This window comes from Macaca nemestrina, chromosome 1, assembly GCF_043159975.1.
Source record: "Macaca nemestrina isolate mMacNem1 chromosome 1, mMacNem.hap1, whole genome shotgun sequence".
Taxonomy (NCBI): domain Eukaryota; kingdom Metazoa; phylum Chordata; class Mammalia; order Primates; family Cercopithecidae; genus Macaca; species Macaca nemestrina.
In genome coordinates this window covers 25,808,556-25,826,345 of record NC_092125.1, presented here as the reverse complement: position 1 = coordinate 25,826,345, position 17,790 = coordinate 25,808,556, and the positions used below count along the sequence as shown (strand labels likewise).

At 37.0% G+C, this 17,790-nt stretch overlaps 1 protein-coding gene across 13 annotated transcripts in view; it reads right to left on the bottom strand.

Moving 5' to 3' along the window:
* LOC105492996 (DDB1 and CUL4 associated factor 6) overlaps positions 1 to 17,790 on the bottom strand; it is a 142,210-nt gene that overhangs the window by 114,916 nt on the left and 9,504 nt on the right. For 12 of the 13 annotated variants that reach the window (XM_024796360.2, XM_024796362.2, XM_011760413.2 and 9 more), the window contains exon 2: positions 11,654 to 11,715. Coding sequence is in view for 6 of the 13 variants with exons in the window: in XM_011760404.2 (XP_011758706.1) it covers positions 11,654 to 11,715 (62 nt within the window). In the remaining 7 variants the exon portion in view is untranslated. Of the gene's footprint in view, positions 1 to 4,087; positions 4,107 to 11,653; positions 11,716 to 17,790 lie in introns of those variants that run through there. The other variant, XM_071075121.1, reaches the window with a different exon arrangement.

Sequence of the window (17,790 nt, the reverse complement as noted above, 5' to 3'; positions counted from 1 at the left end):
GCCGGGCATGGTGGCTCACATCTGTAATCCCAGCACTTTGGGAGGCCAAGGAGGGCAGATCACTTGAGGTCAGGAATTAGAGACCAGCCTGGCCAACATGGTGAAACCTTGTCTCTACTAAAATATAAAAATTAGCAGGGTGTGGTGGCGGGCATCTGTAATCCCAGCTACTCGGGAGGCTGAGGCAGGAGAATCACTTGAACCTGGGAAGTAGAGGTAGCAGTGAGCTGAGACTAAACCACTGTACTCCAGCCTGGGTGGCAGAGTGAGACTCCATCTCAAAAGGAAAAAAAAAAAAAAAAACCAGAAACAAAAAAACACAAAAGGCAGAAGAATGGAAAACAAAAATAGGAACAAAGAACAAAGACAAAAAGCAGAAAACAGTAACAAATATAGGAAATATTTATCCAGCTATACCAGTAATCACTTTGAATGTCAATAGTCTAAATTAAAAATTATTATTATTATTTTTTTTTTTTTGAGACAGAGTTCCGCTCTTTTGCCCAGGCTACAGTGAAGCAGCGCGACCTCAGCTCACTGCAACCTCCACCTCCCAAGTTCAAGCAATTCTCCTGCCTCAGCCTCCCGAGTAGCTGGGATTACAGGCACCCACCACCATGCCTGGCTAATTTTTGTATTTTCAGTAGAGCCAGTGTTTCGCCATGTTGCCCAGGCAGGTTTCGAACTCCATACTTCAGGTGATCCACCTGCCTCAGCCTCCAAAGTGCTAGGATTACAGATGTGAGCCACCACACCTGGCTACTTTTTTTTGTGTTTTTGAGATAGAGTCTCGCTTCATCGCCAGGCTGGAGTGCGGTGGTGCTATCTCAGCTCACTGCAACCCTCCACCTCCCGGGTTCAAACAATTCTCCTGCCTCAGTCTCCCAAGTAGCTGGGATTACAGGCATGCGCCACCATGCCTGGCTAATTTTTTGTATTTTTAGTAGAGACAGCACTTTGCCATGTTGGCCAGGCTGGTCTTGAACTCCTGACCTCAGGTGATTGCCCGCCTCGACCTCCCAAAGTGCTGGAATTACAGGGGTGAGCCACCATGCCCAGCCTAAAAATTAAGAGAGACGGTCAGGGTGGATCAAAAAACAAGATCCAAATATATGTTGTCTACAAGAAATCCATTTTAAATATAAAGATCCATATGGATTAAAAGTAAATGGATTGAGAAACATATCATACTAATACAAATTAAAAGAAAACAGGAATAGTTACATTAATTTCAGACAGACCAGACTTCAAAGCAAGAAAAAGTATCAGAGAAATAACAATAAACAGGTCAGTTTCCCCAAGACAACATAGTTTCTGCATCCCTAATATGTATGTGCTTAACAACAAAATATCAAAATATGTGAGACAAGAACCGTAAGAACCCTTAGATCTATAAGGAGAAACAGATGAATCTAGTATGATACCTGAAGACTTCAATTCCCTCTATCAGAAAAAGACAGATCTAGCAGGCAGGAAATCAGTAAGGACACAGTTAAACTCAAAACCATCAATTATCTGAATATAACAGACATTTATAGACTACTTCATTCAACGACAGCAGAATAAACAGTCCTCTCAAACTCACATGAAACATTTACCAAGACAGACCACACTTGAGCCCTTAAAATACACTTCATCAAATTTAAAAGAATAAAAATCAAACAGCGTCTACTCTTAGACCACAAAGGAATTAAGCTAAAATCAGTAACAGAAAAATAACTGGAAAATCCCAAAATACACAGAAGTTCAAAATAACACATGGGTCAAAGAAGAAATCTCAAGAGAAATTTTAAAAGATTTTGAATTCAATGAAAATCAAAACAAAGCGAATTAAAATCTGTGAGGGGCAACTAAGTAGGTCTCAGTGGAAATCTTACAGCATTTCTGAAATCCAAAATGCTTTGAGCATCATGTTGGCACTCAAAAAGTTTCAAATTTTGGAGCATTTCAATTTTTCAGATTTTCAAATTAAAGACACTCAACCTGAAGAAGATTTCCTGCTAATATCAAAAACAAGGCAAGGACGTCCTCTCTCACCACTTCGTTTCAACACCATACTTTAAGTCCTAGCTAATGCAATAAGACAAGAAAAGGAAAGAAAAGCAAAGGAAAAGTATAAAGATTGGAAAATAAGAAATAAAACGGTCTGCAGATAACAAGATCATCTATATGGAAAATAAAAATTTAAAAACCCTCCTGGAGGCTGGGCGCAGTGGGTCACACCTGTAATCGCAGCATTTTGGGAGGCCAAGGCGGGCAGATTATGAAGTCAGGAGATTGAGACCATCCTGGCTAACACGGTGAAACCCCGTCTCTACTAAAATTACAAAAAATTAGCCAGGTGTGGTGGTAGGTACCTGTAGTCCCAGCTACTAGGGAGGCTGAGGCAGGAGAATGGTGTGAACCTGGGAGGCGGAACTTGCACTGAGCCGAGATCGCACCACTGCACTCCAGCCTGGGTGACAGAGCGAGACTCTTTCAAAAAATAAAAAAAAATTTTTTTAAAACCCTCCTGGGACTAATAAGTATTGTAGCAAAGTAAAAGGATAAAAGGTTAATATTAAAAAGTCAATTATTTTCCTGTATGCCAGAAATGAACAAGTGGAATTTGAATTTTAAAACACAATACCATTACATTAGCACTCCAAAACAAGAAACACTTAGGTATAAATTGAATAAAATATGTGTAAGATTTCTATGAGGAAAATTATAAAACTCTGGTAAAAGAAATCAAAGAAATAAATGAAGAGCTATTCCATATTAATAAATAGAAAGATTCAATATTCTCAAGGTGTCAATTCTTCCCTACTTGTTCTACAGATTCGATGCATTCCTATCAAAATCTCAGCAAATTATTTTGTGGGTACTGACAAACTGATTCTAAAGTTTCAAAGACTCGAGCTAGCCAACACATATTAAGGGAGAACAAAGTTGTTCTTCTCAAGCTCACATGGAACATTTACCAAGACAGACCATATTTGAGGCCTTAAAATACACTTTAACAAATTTAAAAGAATGAAAATCATACAGTGTCTACTCTTAGACCACAACGGAATTAAACTAAAATCAGTAACACAAAGATAAGCAGAAAATCCCAAGATAGCTGACACTACCCAACTTCAAGACTTATTATAAGGAGCCTGTAATCCCCGCACTTTTGGAGGCCAAGGCAGGCAGATCATGAGGTCAGGAGTTCGAAACCAGCCTGGCCAACATGGTGAAATCCCGTCTCTACTAAAGATACAAAAAAATTAGCTGGGCATGGTGGTGCGTGCCTGTAATCCCAGCTACTCTGGAGGCTGTGGCAGGAGAATCACTTGAACCCAGGAGGCAGAGGCTGCGGTGAGCCCAGATCATGTCATTGCACTCCAGCCTGGTAAGAGGCCAAGATTCCGTCTCAAAAAATAAATAAATAAATAATTTTAAAAAATTTTTACTGTAAGACTACACCAAATAAGACAGTATGGTATAATGAAACAGAATTCAGAGCCCAGAAACAGACCCACATAAACACGATCAACGGACCTTTGACAAAGGAGTAAAGTCAATACAATGCAGCTAGTCCTTCCAACAGATGGTGCTGGTACAACTGCATATTCACATGCAAAAAATAAATTTAAAAAAAATCTAGACACATAACTTAAACCCTTCACAAAAATTAATTCAAAATAGATCACAGATCTAAACATAAACACAAAACTATAAACCTCTGAGAACACAGGAAAAAAACTCAGATGACCTTGGGTATGGTGATAACTTATTAAGTACAACACCAAGGCAAGATCCATAAAAGAAATCATTGATAAGCCTGACTTCACTAAAATTAAAAACTTCCACCCTGCAAAAGACAATGTCAAGAAAATGAGAAGACAAGACACAGACAGGGAAAATACTTGCAAAAGACACATCTAATAAAGTGCTGTTATCTAAAATACATAAAGAACACTTAAAACACGACAATAAGAAACAATCTGATTATGAGCCAAAGGCCATAACAGGTACTGCAGCAAAGAAGATACACAGATTGCAAACAAGCATATGAAAAGATAATCCACGTCCTATGTTATCAGGGAAATACACTACATACCCATTAGAATGGCCAAAATAGAGAACACTGACAACATCAAATACTGGCAAGGATGTGCAGCATCAGGAACTTACATTCATTGCTGGTAGGAATGCAAAATTGTACAGTTACTTTGAAGGACAGCTGGTGATTTCTTATAAAAACTAAACATTCTCTAAATGTACAATGCAGCATGCTCCTTGTTATTTATCCAAAGGAGCTGAAAACATATGATCACACATACACCTGCACACGAACGTAAACATATGTCTACACAAACATCTGCCCACAAACGTTTATGGCAACTTTACTCATAACTGCCAGTTTTTGGAGGCACCCAAGATGTCCTTCAGCAGGTGAATGGATAAACTGTGGTACATCTACAGAATGAAGTATTATTCAGCGCTAAAAAGAAATGAGCTATTAAGTTATGAAAAGATAGAGGAAACTTAAATGTATAAGTGAAAGAAAAACAATCTGAAAAGGCTACATACTATGTGATTCCAATTATATGACATTCTGGAAAAGGCTAAACTATGGAGACTATAAAAAGATCAGTGGTCATCAGGAGTTCGGAAGGTGGGTGAAAGATAGGTAGAGCACAGAAGTTTTTTTTTTTTTTTTTTGTTGAGACGGAATCTCGCTCTGTCACCCAGGCTGGAGTGCAGTGGCGGGATCTCAGCTCACTGCAAGCTCCGCCTCCCGGGTTCACGCCATTCTCCTGCCTCAGCCTCCCGAGTAGCTGGGACTACAGGCACCCGCCCCCACACCCGGCTATTTTTTTGTATTTTTAGTAGAGACGGGGTTTCACTGTGTTAGCCAGGATAGTCTCAATCTCCTGACCTCGTGATCCGCCCACCTCTGCCTCCCAAAGTGCTGGGATTACAGGCATGAGTGAGCCACCGCACCCGGCCATCAATCACAGAAGATTTTTAAGGCAGTGAAACAACTCCACATGATACTATAATGGTGGATATATATCATTATACATTTGTTCAAACTCATTAGATGTCTGAAACCAAGAGTGAGCCCTATTGTAAACTATGGACTTTGGGTGGATTATGATGTATTAATGTAGGCTCATAAAGTATAGCAAATGTACCACTCTGGTGGAAGATGCTGATAATGGAAAATGCTATGCAAGTATGTGGGCAGGGGATATATGGGAAATTCCCATACCTTCCTCTCAATTTTGCTATGAACCTAAAACTGCCCTTAAAAATTAAAAATAAAGCATTAAATATTGACTGTCATTTAGTAAACACAATGTTCTGATATTTTACAATGAAATGTCAGAGCCACTAAGTTTCATTGTGTAAATTTACTTATTTGAATTTATTTAGTATTCACGGGCATAAAACCAGATCACCTAAAATAAAACTAGAAAAACCTATTACAAAACTACAGTAATCAAGACTGTGTGGTACTGGCAAAAACAAAGACATACAGATCAATGTAATGGAATTAAGAGTTCAGAAATAAACTCTTCCATTTATGGTCAAGTGATTTTTAACAAGAGATCCAAGACCATTCAATGAAAGAAAAGTCTTTTCACCCAATGGTGCTGAGACAATTACATAATTGCCACTAAAAAAAAAAAAAAAAAAAAAAAAACTTGGACCCCTACTTTATACTATATAAAAATTAACTGAAAATACATCAAAGATCTAAACAGAAGAGCTAAAACTATACAACTCTTAGAAGAAAACAGGTATAAATCTTCATGATCAGTGATTAATCAAGTTTCTTAAATATGGCACCAACAGCCCAAGCAAACAGCAAAAAGATATTAGACTTCACCAAAATTAAAAACTTTTGTACATTAAAGGACACTATGAAGAAGGTGAAAAGACAACCCATAGAATGAAGGGAAATATTTGCAAATCATATATCTGATAAGAGTCTCAGAATATACAAATACAACTCAACAACAAAAAGACAAACAATCCAATTAAAAATAGATAAAAGATTTAAATAGACATTTCTCCAAAGAAGGTATGTAAATGACTCATGTGCACATAAAAAGATGCTCAACGTCATTAGTCATCAGGGAAATAAAAACCAAAATCACAACAAATTACCACTTCACATCCATTAGGATGATTATAATTTTTTTTAAAGAAACAGAAAATAACAAGAGTTGGCAAGGGTGTCGAGAAACTGGAACCCTATATGTTGCTGTCAGGAATGTAAAATGGTATAGCTCTTTGGAAAACAGTTTTGATACCTCCTCAAAAAGTGAGGTATCAGTTTACCATATGACCTAGCAATTCTACAACTAGGTATAGAGCCAAGATAATTGAAAACTTACAATACACAAAAATTTGTACACAAATGTTCACAGCAGCATTATTCATAATTGCCAAAAAATGGAAACAACCCAAATATCCAACAACTGATGAACAGATTAAATGTGGTATATCTGTACAAGGAAATATTTATTCGATCATGAAAAGGAATGAAATACTGACACACACTACAACATGGATGAACCTTGAAAACATTACACTAAGTGAAAGAACCCTGACATTAACAGCCAATATTGTATGATTCTATTTATATGAAATGTCCAGAATACACAGATTGGTAGAGACAGAAAGTATTAGTGATTGCTAACTGCTAAATGGAGGCGAAATGGTGACTGATAATTGGTACTCTTTTTCGTATGATAAAATTAGTGGAATTAAATAGTGGCGATGGCTCCACAACTTTACAAATACAGTAAAAACCACCGAATTGAACACTTAAAATGGGTGAATTTTATAGTATGTGAGCTATACCTAAATTTAAAAAAAAATAAATGTCCACTTCTAGTCAAGATGTCAGCACATGGACCAGATTTATCATCATGCTTGTAACAACTAAAAAAGAGCAAAACATACATTTTTTAAGTGTAGAAGAAACATTTACTGATAGAGATGATATTCTGGGCCACAGAACAAATCTTTAATGTATTTAAATAAAAGACCACAAGTCATTGAAAGTATGTTGTCTGACCAAAATGGAATTAAATCAGAAATCATTAACATAAAGACACATTGGAAAACTAAGAAATAACAGATGGCCACAGAAATAACAGATGGTCAAAGAAGAAATTACAAAACAAATTAAGAAGTATTTTGAATTCAATGAAAATAAAAACGCAACATATCTCAATTTATGGATTACAGCTAAAACAATATTTAGAAGAAAACTTACAGTACCAAAAAAAACCTCTATTTTAGAAAAGACAACGGTCTCATATCAACGACCTCAGCATCCACTCAAAAAATTACAAAACAAAGAGCAAATGAAACCCAAAGTCTGCAGAAGACTCAAATAATAAATATATTAGCAGAAATCAATGAAATAGAAAACAGAAAAACAACGGAGACAATTAATGAGAACAGAGGTTGGTTCTTTGAGAAGACAAAATTAACTAGCCTCTAGCCAAACTAATCAGGAAAAAACGTGGAGAAAATATTACCAGTATCAGTAATGAGAAACACAGTAACATATAATACAGATTCTACAACTATTTAAAGACATAATATTATGAACAATTTTATGTCAATAAATTCAACAATTTACATAAAATAAATTCAGTGAAGCACACATATTAAACAAGGTTCACTCAAGACACAGATACCCTTAATAGTTTATTTTTATTAAATAAATGGAAACATAGTTAGACATTTCCCAGAAAAAACAAAGACACTTGGCAAAATCCAGCAATGATTCATGATGATAGCTCTTAGCAAGTTAGGAATAAAGGAGAACATCCTCGACCTGATAACCAGCATCCATGAAAAAACTGCTGATATCATACTAAATAGAAAGAGACAATGTTCTTAGGCCAAGCACAGTGGCTCATACCTGTAATCCCAGCACTTTGCTTTGGGAGGTTGAGGTGGGAGGTATCACTTGAGCCCAGGAGTTCAAGACCAGACTGGGCAACATAATGAGACTTCACCTCTACAAAAAAACAAATTTGCCGGGGTGGTGGCACGCATCTATGGTCCCAGCTAACTCAGGAGGCTGAGGTGGGAAGATAGCCTGAGCCCAGGAGGTCAAGGCTATAGTGAGCTATGATTGTGCCACTGCACTCCAATCTGGGCAACAGAGGGAAACCCTGTTTTTCCCTCTAAGATCAGAACAAGATGAGGATGTCTGATTCCACTCCTTCTGTTCAATCTTATAGTAGAATACTAACCAATGAAATAAGTCAAGAAAAGAAATAAAAGGAATTCAGACTAGAAAATAAGTAAAACTATCTTAATTCTCAGATGACTTGATTATTTACATAGAATATCCTATAAAATCTTAAGGAAAAAAAAGCTACTTGAATGAATATGAGAGTTCAGGAAGTTTCCAGAATACAGATGAATATGTAAAAATTAATGGGGCAGGAAATGTAACCACAACATGATACTACTAGATGCCTGTTAGAATGTCTAAAAAAAAAAAGACTGACCACACCAAATGCTGGTGAGGACATGGACCAACTGGAACTTCTACATACTAACAGTGGGAATGTTAAATGGTACAACAACACTGGAAAACAATCAGTTTCTTAAGTTAAGCAGGTACCTAACATATGACTCATTCATTCTACTCAAAGGTATTTACCAAAAAAGAATAAAAGCATATGTTCATACAAAGACTCTACATGAATATTCATGGCAACTTTATTTGTAACAGTCCTTAACTGGATACAACCCAATGTCCACTGACAGGAGAAGAGATATAAAAATTATGATTTATCCATATAATAAATGCTCCTCAGCAATAAAAAGTAATAAATTATTGATAACACTCAACAACATGAATCCCAAAATAATTATTCTAAGTAAAATGTAAAGTTAAAAAAGCCAAATGAAAAAAGGATACATAGTCAATGATTCCATTTATATAAAATTCTAGAAAATGCAAACTGATTTATAGTGACAGAATAGAGATCATTGGTTGACTGGGGTTGAGCGTGATGTTAAGGAATGAGAGGGCACATGGCCAAACTTTTAGGGGATGATCGATATTTTATCATCTTGAATGTGGTGATGACTTTGCGTATGTTTACATGTGTTAAACATATCAAATAGTACACTTTAAATATGTACAGCTGATCATATCTCAATAAAGCTCTTAAAAATATAAAAATTTAAGCACAAATCTAAGAGATAATTCACAAAAGTAATTCAAGTTATTATACAATAACAAAAAGTAATTAGGCTGGCAACATTCTTATCAGCTACAGTGAATACTAGAAAACGTTTGTATAAGACCTTGAAAACTACAGAGTGGGTGGAGTATGGTGGCTCACACCTGTAATCCCAGCAGTCTGGGAGGCTGAGACTGGCAGATCACCTGAGGTCAGGAGTTCCAGGCCAGCCTAGTCAACATGGTGAAACCCCGTCTCTACTAAAAAGTCAGAAATTAGCCAGGCATGGTGGCACAGACTGTAATCTCAGCTTTTCAGGAGGCTGAGGCACGAGAATCACTTGAACCCAGGAGGTGGAGGTTGCAGTGAGCCGAGATTGTGCCGCTCCACTCCAGCCTGGAAGACAGAGTGAGACTCGGTCTCAAAACAAACAAACAAAAAACTACAGAGTGAAAATAATGTCCCACCTAGAATCCTATGTCCACTCAGATCACCAATCAAGTGTGAAAGCAGAGAACAAAGGTATGTTTAAACTTGCAAAAAAACTTGGGGCCAGGAACGGTGGCTCACACCTGCAATCCCAGCACTTTGGGAGGCCAAGGTGGGCAAATCACCTGAGGCCAGGAGTTTAAGACCAGCCTGGCCAATATGGTGAAATTCTGTCTCTACTAAAGACTCAAAAATTAGCCAGGCGTGGTGGTGGGTGCCCGTAATCCCAGCTACTCAGGAGGCTGCGGCAGGAGAACTGCTTGAATCCAGGAGATGGAGGTTGCAGTGAGCTGAGATCGTGCCGCTGCACTCTAGCCTTGGTGACAGAGCAAGACCCCATCTCAAAAAAAAAAAAAAATAATTAATCTAACACATAATATACTCTGTCTCGCCAATGAATAATTCATAAAGCGCCACATATGTTTCGGGCATTCCCGTTGATACTAAATTTAAAAAATAAATTTGTGAAGGTATTTTCTTGGTCCAGTATGCCAGGGCACAGGGGCAAAAGTGTAGACTATGAACAAATAAATTGGTTTGTTAATCATAATGCCAGATAGTAAACACATAAATAAAATGAGAAGGTAAGCTTTACAGGTAAGTGGGAGAAGAGAATTCTAGGTATAAGGCATAAAATATACAAGGCAGAGGTGTCTTTGGATCATCTTTTCAACAAATAACAATAAAAAGATATTTTAAAACAAGAAAATATGGACTATATATTAGATAATACTGAGAAAATAAATATTACTGAATTACATAAGGGCATTTTGGTTATATAAGAAAATGTCAATTGCTTTTTAGGCTTACATATAGGGGTAAAATAATATATCTTCAGCAAGGCGGATCTTCAGCAAGGTGCATGGGGGAAGAAAATAAAATAGAAAAGAAAATATGACAAAATCTTGCTAATTACTAAGTCTAGGTGACAAGTACATTAAGAGTACATTTGAAATTTTTATAGTAAAAATTGAAAAGAGTTCTGTTTTGGATCTGCAAAATTTGGGATACCTATTAGACATGCAACTGGACATGTTAAGTAGACAGCTGGATATATAAACTCTGGGATGAGGTAGAAGTCATGTTTTCTTTTTTCTTTTTTTTTTTTTTTAGCCATGGGACTAGAGAAGGTCACTTTGAGCTGGAGAGAAAAGAGGGTGGGAGGTACTAGGACAGAGTCTTTGTGCAACCAACATGTGAAGGACCATAAGTGGTGGAGTCAGCTGAGACAGAGAAGATGTAGCAAGTCAATGGATCGGAATAGGAAGAAAACCAAGAGACTCTGGTGTTAGCAAAAGCCAAGAGAAAAAGTATTTCAAAAAAGAGGATATGGGTCAGGCACGGTGGCTCACGCCTATGATCCCAGTACTCTGGGAGGCCGAGACAGGCGGATCACGAGGTCAGGAGATGGAGACCATCCTGGCTAACACGGTGAAACCCCATCTCTACTAAAAAATACAAAAAAATTAGCTGGGCTTGGTGGCAGGCACCTGTAGTCCCAGCTACTCAGGAGGCTGAGGCAGGAGAACGGCCGTGAACCCGGGAGACAGAGCTTGCAGTGAGCCGAGATCGCGCCACTGCACTCCAGCCTGGGCAACAGAGCGAGACTCTGTCCCAAAAAAAAAAAAGAAAGAAAAAAAAAAAAGAGGATATGTTTGAGCGATATGTCTAAAGTTTCTAAGAAGTGACCACTACATTTGGTGACATGAAGTCACAAAGGCAGTTTCAGCACAGTGAATGAGATGGAAGTCCTTCCATAATATAAGAAAACTCATCTGCACTTTAAAAAATCTTGCATACACTCTTCTAAATTCAAAATTTAATTTTATATTTTAATGTAAAACTTTACTCTCCCATTTTATTATAGTCACAGTCCTTTCTGGGAGGATTGGGACATTTCATCAAACACTTAAACACTTAGTATCAAAGCCCTTCAGAGTTGAGAATTAACAATTACTTACACAGCCATCATGCACATTAAGGGTTGCTTCAAGTTTTAATCTTTGGATAAATTCTCTTCTTCCTGTTTAAAAAGAAAGAACAAATTAAATAAATCACACAATTTGTTGCTGAGAAAAATATAACGTTGAAATTAGGAGCCTAGGATCTGGCATGAAAAGTAAATTCAAGCTCTAATTTCAGCTCCACCATTTATAAACTGAGTGATACTGGGCAATTTAACCTCCTCCTAAGACTTACTTTCCTCATTAGAATACCTCTACCTCATGCAGTTTTTTGTTTGTTTGTTTGTTTGTTTGTTGACACACAGTTTCGCTCTGTCGCCCAGGCTGGAATCTCAGCTCACTGCAACCTCTTCCTCCCGGGTTCAAGCAATTCCCCTTCCTCAGCCTCCCGAGTGGCTGGGATCACAGGCACGCAGTACTATGCCCAGCTAATTTCTGTATTTTCAATAGAGACGGGATTTCACCATGTTGGCCAAGCTGGTCTCAAACTCCTGACCTCAAGTGATCCACCCACATCAGCCTCCCAAAGTGCTAGGATTATGGGTGTGAGCCACCGCGCTCAGCCTGTACTTATTTTAAGAACAAAATCATTCAAAGACAGAAAGGGCTTAGCACGGTATCTGGACCACAACAGACACTCATACATTTCTTCATTCATTCATTCAACAAATACTTATTGAGTACTCACTCTGTATCAGGTAAAGTACATTTTACAGTGGTAAAACAAAAAGATTTCTGCCTGCTTATGAGAGGAGAAAAACAATAAACAATCGGTATAAGTGCTATAAGTTAGTATAGTGCTATGTGGAAAAATAAAGCAGGAAAAAGAGATAAAAGATGACTGGAGGTAGGGAGTAAGGTTTTTAATTTTAAATAGGATGGCAAACAGCAATAGTAAGTACCAACTATTTTTAAACATTTCTCAATTTCAGAAATGTTAAAGTTAACATTACAATGATGAAATCTGGCATTAAAAATCAGCATAAATATCCATCAATAGCAGACTAGTTTAAATATTGCAAAAACAGAGTAAGTTCCTTCTTTGAAAAAGAGAAATCTGTCCCTTTACGGAATGAATCATCTTTACCAAACACAGATCAAAAAACATGTTTGTTCAGAAGCTGTAATGAAGGAAGGCTGAATTTACAACAAAGAACAATAATTAAGTAACCAGGCTGATGAGATCTCTCATAAAATTAAATCTGCCTATACTTTCTGTATATTGTCACAAAGGGCAGATTTCTCTATTGCACTTTCTTGCCATTCCATGTCAAAGTCAAGAGCTTCTTGAAGCCAATTTGTTTTACTTCTTTCTCCATGTTATTTAACTAGTAAGACGGCTAGGTAAAGGATAAACATATAGGTTAAAAAATAATTATGGATAATTATGGGGGCTTTTGTTTTGGGGAGGGAGATGCTCTACAGTTTCTAAATTTACTGGAATAAAACCACCTAGTGAAATTTAGTAAAGTGTTTTCATGAAGTAGGTTGTACTTTAGATAATTAACTTTTCTTTTTTTTTTTTTTTTTTTTTTTTTTGAGACGGAGTCTCGCTGTGTCTCCCAGGCTGGAGTGCAGTGGCGTGATCTCGGCTCACTGCAAGCTCCGCCTCCCGGGTTCACGCCATTCTCCCGCCTCAGCCTCCCAAGTAGCTGAGACTACAGGCGCCCGCCACCACGCCCGGCTAGTTTTTTGTATTTTTAGTAGAGACGGGGTTTCACCATGTTAGCCAGGATAGTCTCGATCTCCTGACCTCGTGATCCACCCGCCTCGGCCTCCCAAAGTGCTGGGATTACAGGCTTGAGCCACCGCGCCCGGCCTAGATAATTAACTTTTCAAATCTGATTTTCGCTTGTAAAAAGATTCTAACTTCAGTAAAAAAGATAAATTTTTAAAAACTCATTTCCTTTTGGCCAAAGGATTGGTAATCTCATTGAGTTATAGGAGTTAAGAAACAAAGTATTCAAATTAACAATATAACAACAATTAAAACTCACTAAAATATTAAAGTATTGGAAATTTTTTTGTCAACATTTTAAAACCTGGGTTTGAAAACATGGCTCTAGCCATTTCAGTCTGGAGGAAATGGTGGCAGAACATAAGAATAGAAGATAAAGTAAGCTGTTTTAGCAAGAACTCTTATATATGACATTTGTACATTAGAACATGTATAGAGGCATAATACATTGTGGTTAGATAGCTTTTGAATGACATTTTTATATATGACTTTGGAGATACAATTTATTGCATCGTCCAGACATCTCATAAAGTGTGCTTCTAGAGCAAACTAGCAAAAACATCCACTACCCTTTTAGTAATTAAACGTAATACCAAGAAATAGAAGCTAAAAGCCACCATAAAATAAGAACGGTACCTTAATAAAACTGAGCCTCCTCAAATTAAAATAAAAATAAACTCACATCTGAATGCATTAAAAGCTGTGAAGGGTCTCGCCTATTTGCAAGGTAACCAATTGGACTGCTACCTTTCTTGGATGCTAGCAAAAGACAACAGACTCCTAAGTCAGAGGCAAAAAATTTTACTACTCATGTACGGCAAGTAGCACGAGCTTTAGGTTTACACTGGTTCCTTTTGTCTTCCAAGTCCCATAGTGCAACTTGGAGAGGCCTGGGTAGATGCTGTGCATGCAATGGGTTTTAATCACAGCTGAGGAATCTTGAACTGTGGGAACCCAAATCTTATATCAAGCAAACCTGCCTGACCTTTATCCCTAACGAGACATTGTTAAACTGAACAACAAACCTGTCTTTGGCTCAAGAGGCTCTCAGTACTCCAGTGTTGGGTGCAAATATGTATTTAGAATTGTTATATATTCCAAGGCTATTCACTATATAAACCTCACTGAAAAGATAGTCCAGAACAAAACGATTAGTGCCTCTGCTCCCAAGATGTTCAGAAATCCAAAGAGGTATCTAGAATCTTCTACCAAGAATTACGCACTTGTTATGGATGAACTCACCATTGTGGCTCCCAACTCAAGTCTTTCTGTACCTCAAGCTGCCTCTTATAATTCTGTCTCTACTCTGGCATTCTTTCTATGTTAATAGGTTACAAACTCCATAAGAACACTGCTTTGTTCACCCATGTATTCCAAATACCTAACACAGTGCCTGCCACAAAGTGTGCGTTCAATATACATTTGCTGAATCAGTGAATAAATGACTGGGATCATGATATTCATTCTGTTCTAGAATCTGTATTACCACTCAATAACACATGGTGATGGCTGGGCGTGGTGGCTCACACCTATAATCCCAGTACTTTGGGAGGCCGAGGTGGGTGGATCACCTGAAATCAGGAATTCAGGACCAGCCTGACCAACATGTCGAAACCCCATCTCTACTAAAAATATAAAAATTAGCTGGGTGTGGTGACGGGCACCTGTAGTCCCAGCTACTTGGGAGGTTGAGGTAGGAGAATCACTTGAACCTGGGAGGCAGAGGCTGCAGCGAGCCAAGATCGTGCCACTGTACTCCAGCCTGGGCAACAGAGTGAGACTCCGTCTCAAAAAAATAAAATAAAATAACACATAGTGAACATATTTCAATGGCAATAAATATACAGCTATTCCTCATTTTTAATGGTTGTGTAATCATTAAACCATTGTATAAATTACAACTTTGTAATTTGTTTATTCACATACCTATCTCCTTTACTAGACTAGCTGAGAATTAATTATCACTTATAGAGATGGTTGGGGCAAGAAATGTTGGAATTAGGTTTAAACATCTGACTTGAACATCCTACACTTACACTGGGCAAAACTTATTTTCACAGCGCCTTAGTTCTTACTTGGGGGTGACAAGTTCTACCAAGCAGAGACAAAACACAGAATAATTTCATCCTTGGCACAGCACAGGACAGATGACTGATAGTTAAGAGATTTAGAGATCCAGATATGAGAGGCTCAGCAATCACCAAACAAATACAGTGTAAAAAGGTCTCACCATGGCAACATTATAATCAGACTGTCTGAAGTCAAAGTGAAAGAGTGAATCCTAAAAATGGCAAGAGAAAAAAAACATCTAAAAACAGTTAAAAAAAAAAAAAAAAAAAAAAGGACTAAGAAAGTGGTTATATAATATTAAAGAGACCAACTCAGCAAGAATATATAACAATTCTAAATATACATTTTCACCCAACACTGGAGTACTGACAGTCATAAAACAAATATTACTAGACCTAAAGAAAGAGATACACTGCAACACAATAGTGGGAAACTTCAACATCCCACTTACAGCATTAGACAGATCATCTAGACAAATAATCAGCAAAGAAACACTGGACTTAAACTGGACTTTAGACCAAATGGGCTTAACAGACATTTACAAAACATTCTAAACAACTGCAGAATATACAATATTCTCGTCAGCATACGGAACATTCTCCAAGACAGACCATATGTTAAGCCACAAAACAAAGTCTCAACAAATTTTTTTAAACTGAAATCATATCAAGTGCCTTCTCACATAACAGCAGAATAAAACTAGAAATCAATACCAACAGAAACTTTACAAACCATACAAATACACAGAAATTAAACAACATGCTCCTGAATGACAATAGGGTCAATGAAGAAATTAAGACAGAAATTTTAAAAAATTTTTTTGAAACAAACGAAAATGGAAATACAACACACCAAACCTGTGGATACAGCAAAAGCAGTGCTAAGAAGAACACAGCAATAAATTTCCACAACAAAAAGTGGAAAGATTACAAATTAATAATCTAAGAACGCACCTCGAGGAACTAGAAAAGCAAGAACAAACCAAACCCAAAACTAGCAGAAGAAAATAAATAAAGATCAGAGCAGAACCAAATGAAATATGGACTAAAAAAAAAAAAACACACACAAAAGGTCAATGAAATGAAAAGCTGGTTCTTCAAAGAGATAAAAAGAATTGATAAACCACTAGCCAGACTAACCAAGAAAAGAAGGGAGAAGAGACAAAATCAGAAATGAAAAAGGAGACATTACAACTGATTCCACAGAAGTACAAAGATTAACATAGACTATAATGAACTTTATACTCATAAACTAGAAAACCTACAGGAAACAGATACATTCCCAGAAAAACACAACCTACCAAGATTGAACCAGGAAGAACTAGAAAATCTGAATAGACCAGTAATGAGCAGCAAGAATTAATCAGTAATTTTTACAATTTCCCAGCAAAGAAAAGCCCAGTACCAGATGGCTTCACAGTTAAATTCTACCCAATGTACAAAGAAGAAGTAATATCAATACTCCTGAAACTATTCCAAAATATCAAGGACAGGCCCCTCCCTAACATATTCTATAAGGCCATTAATCACCCTGATAACAAAACCAAAGAAGGACACAAAACAAAGGATACAGAATAAAAAGAAAACTACAAACTAATGAACACAAATGCAAAAATCCTCAACGAAATACTGGCAAACCAAATCCAACACCAAATCAAAAAGATAACACACAATGATCAAGTGGGTTTTATACCGGGAACGCAAGGATGGGTCAACATACGCAAATCAATAAATGTGATACACCATATCAACAGAATGAAGGACAAAAACCATACGATCATCTTAATAGATGTGAAAAAAGCATTTAATAAAATTCAACGTCCCTTCATAAGAAAAACCCACAGTAAACTAGGCACAGAAAGATCATACCTCAAAATAATAAAGGCCATATATGATAAACCTGTAACTAACATGATACTTAATAGGGAAAAGTTGAAAGCATTCCTTTAAGAACTGGAAGAAAACAAGGATGCCTACTCTTCAATATAGTATGCCACTCTTCAATATAGTATTGGAAGTCCTAACCAGAGCAATTAGGCAAGAGAATGAAACAAAAGACATCAAAATTATAAAGGAAGGAGTCAAATTATCCCTGTTTAATGATGATATCATCTTATATCTAGAAAAACCTAAAGACTCCACACAAAACTCTTAAATTTGGTAAATGAATTCAGTAAACTTACAAGATACAAAATCAACATACAAAAATTAGTAGTGTTTCTACACACCAATAATGATTCAAGATGAAAATCAAATCAAGAACAGAATCCCATTTACAATAGCTACAAAAAACAAAAAAAAGGCCAGGTGTGGTAGCTCACGCCTGT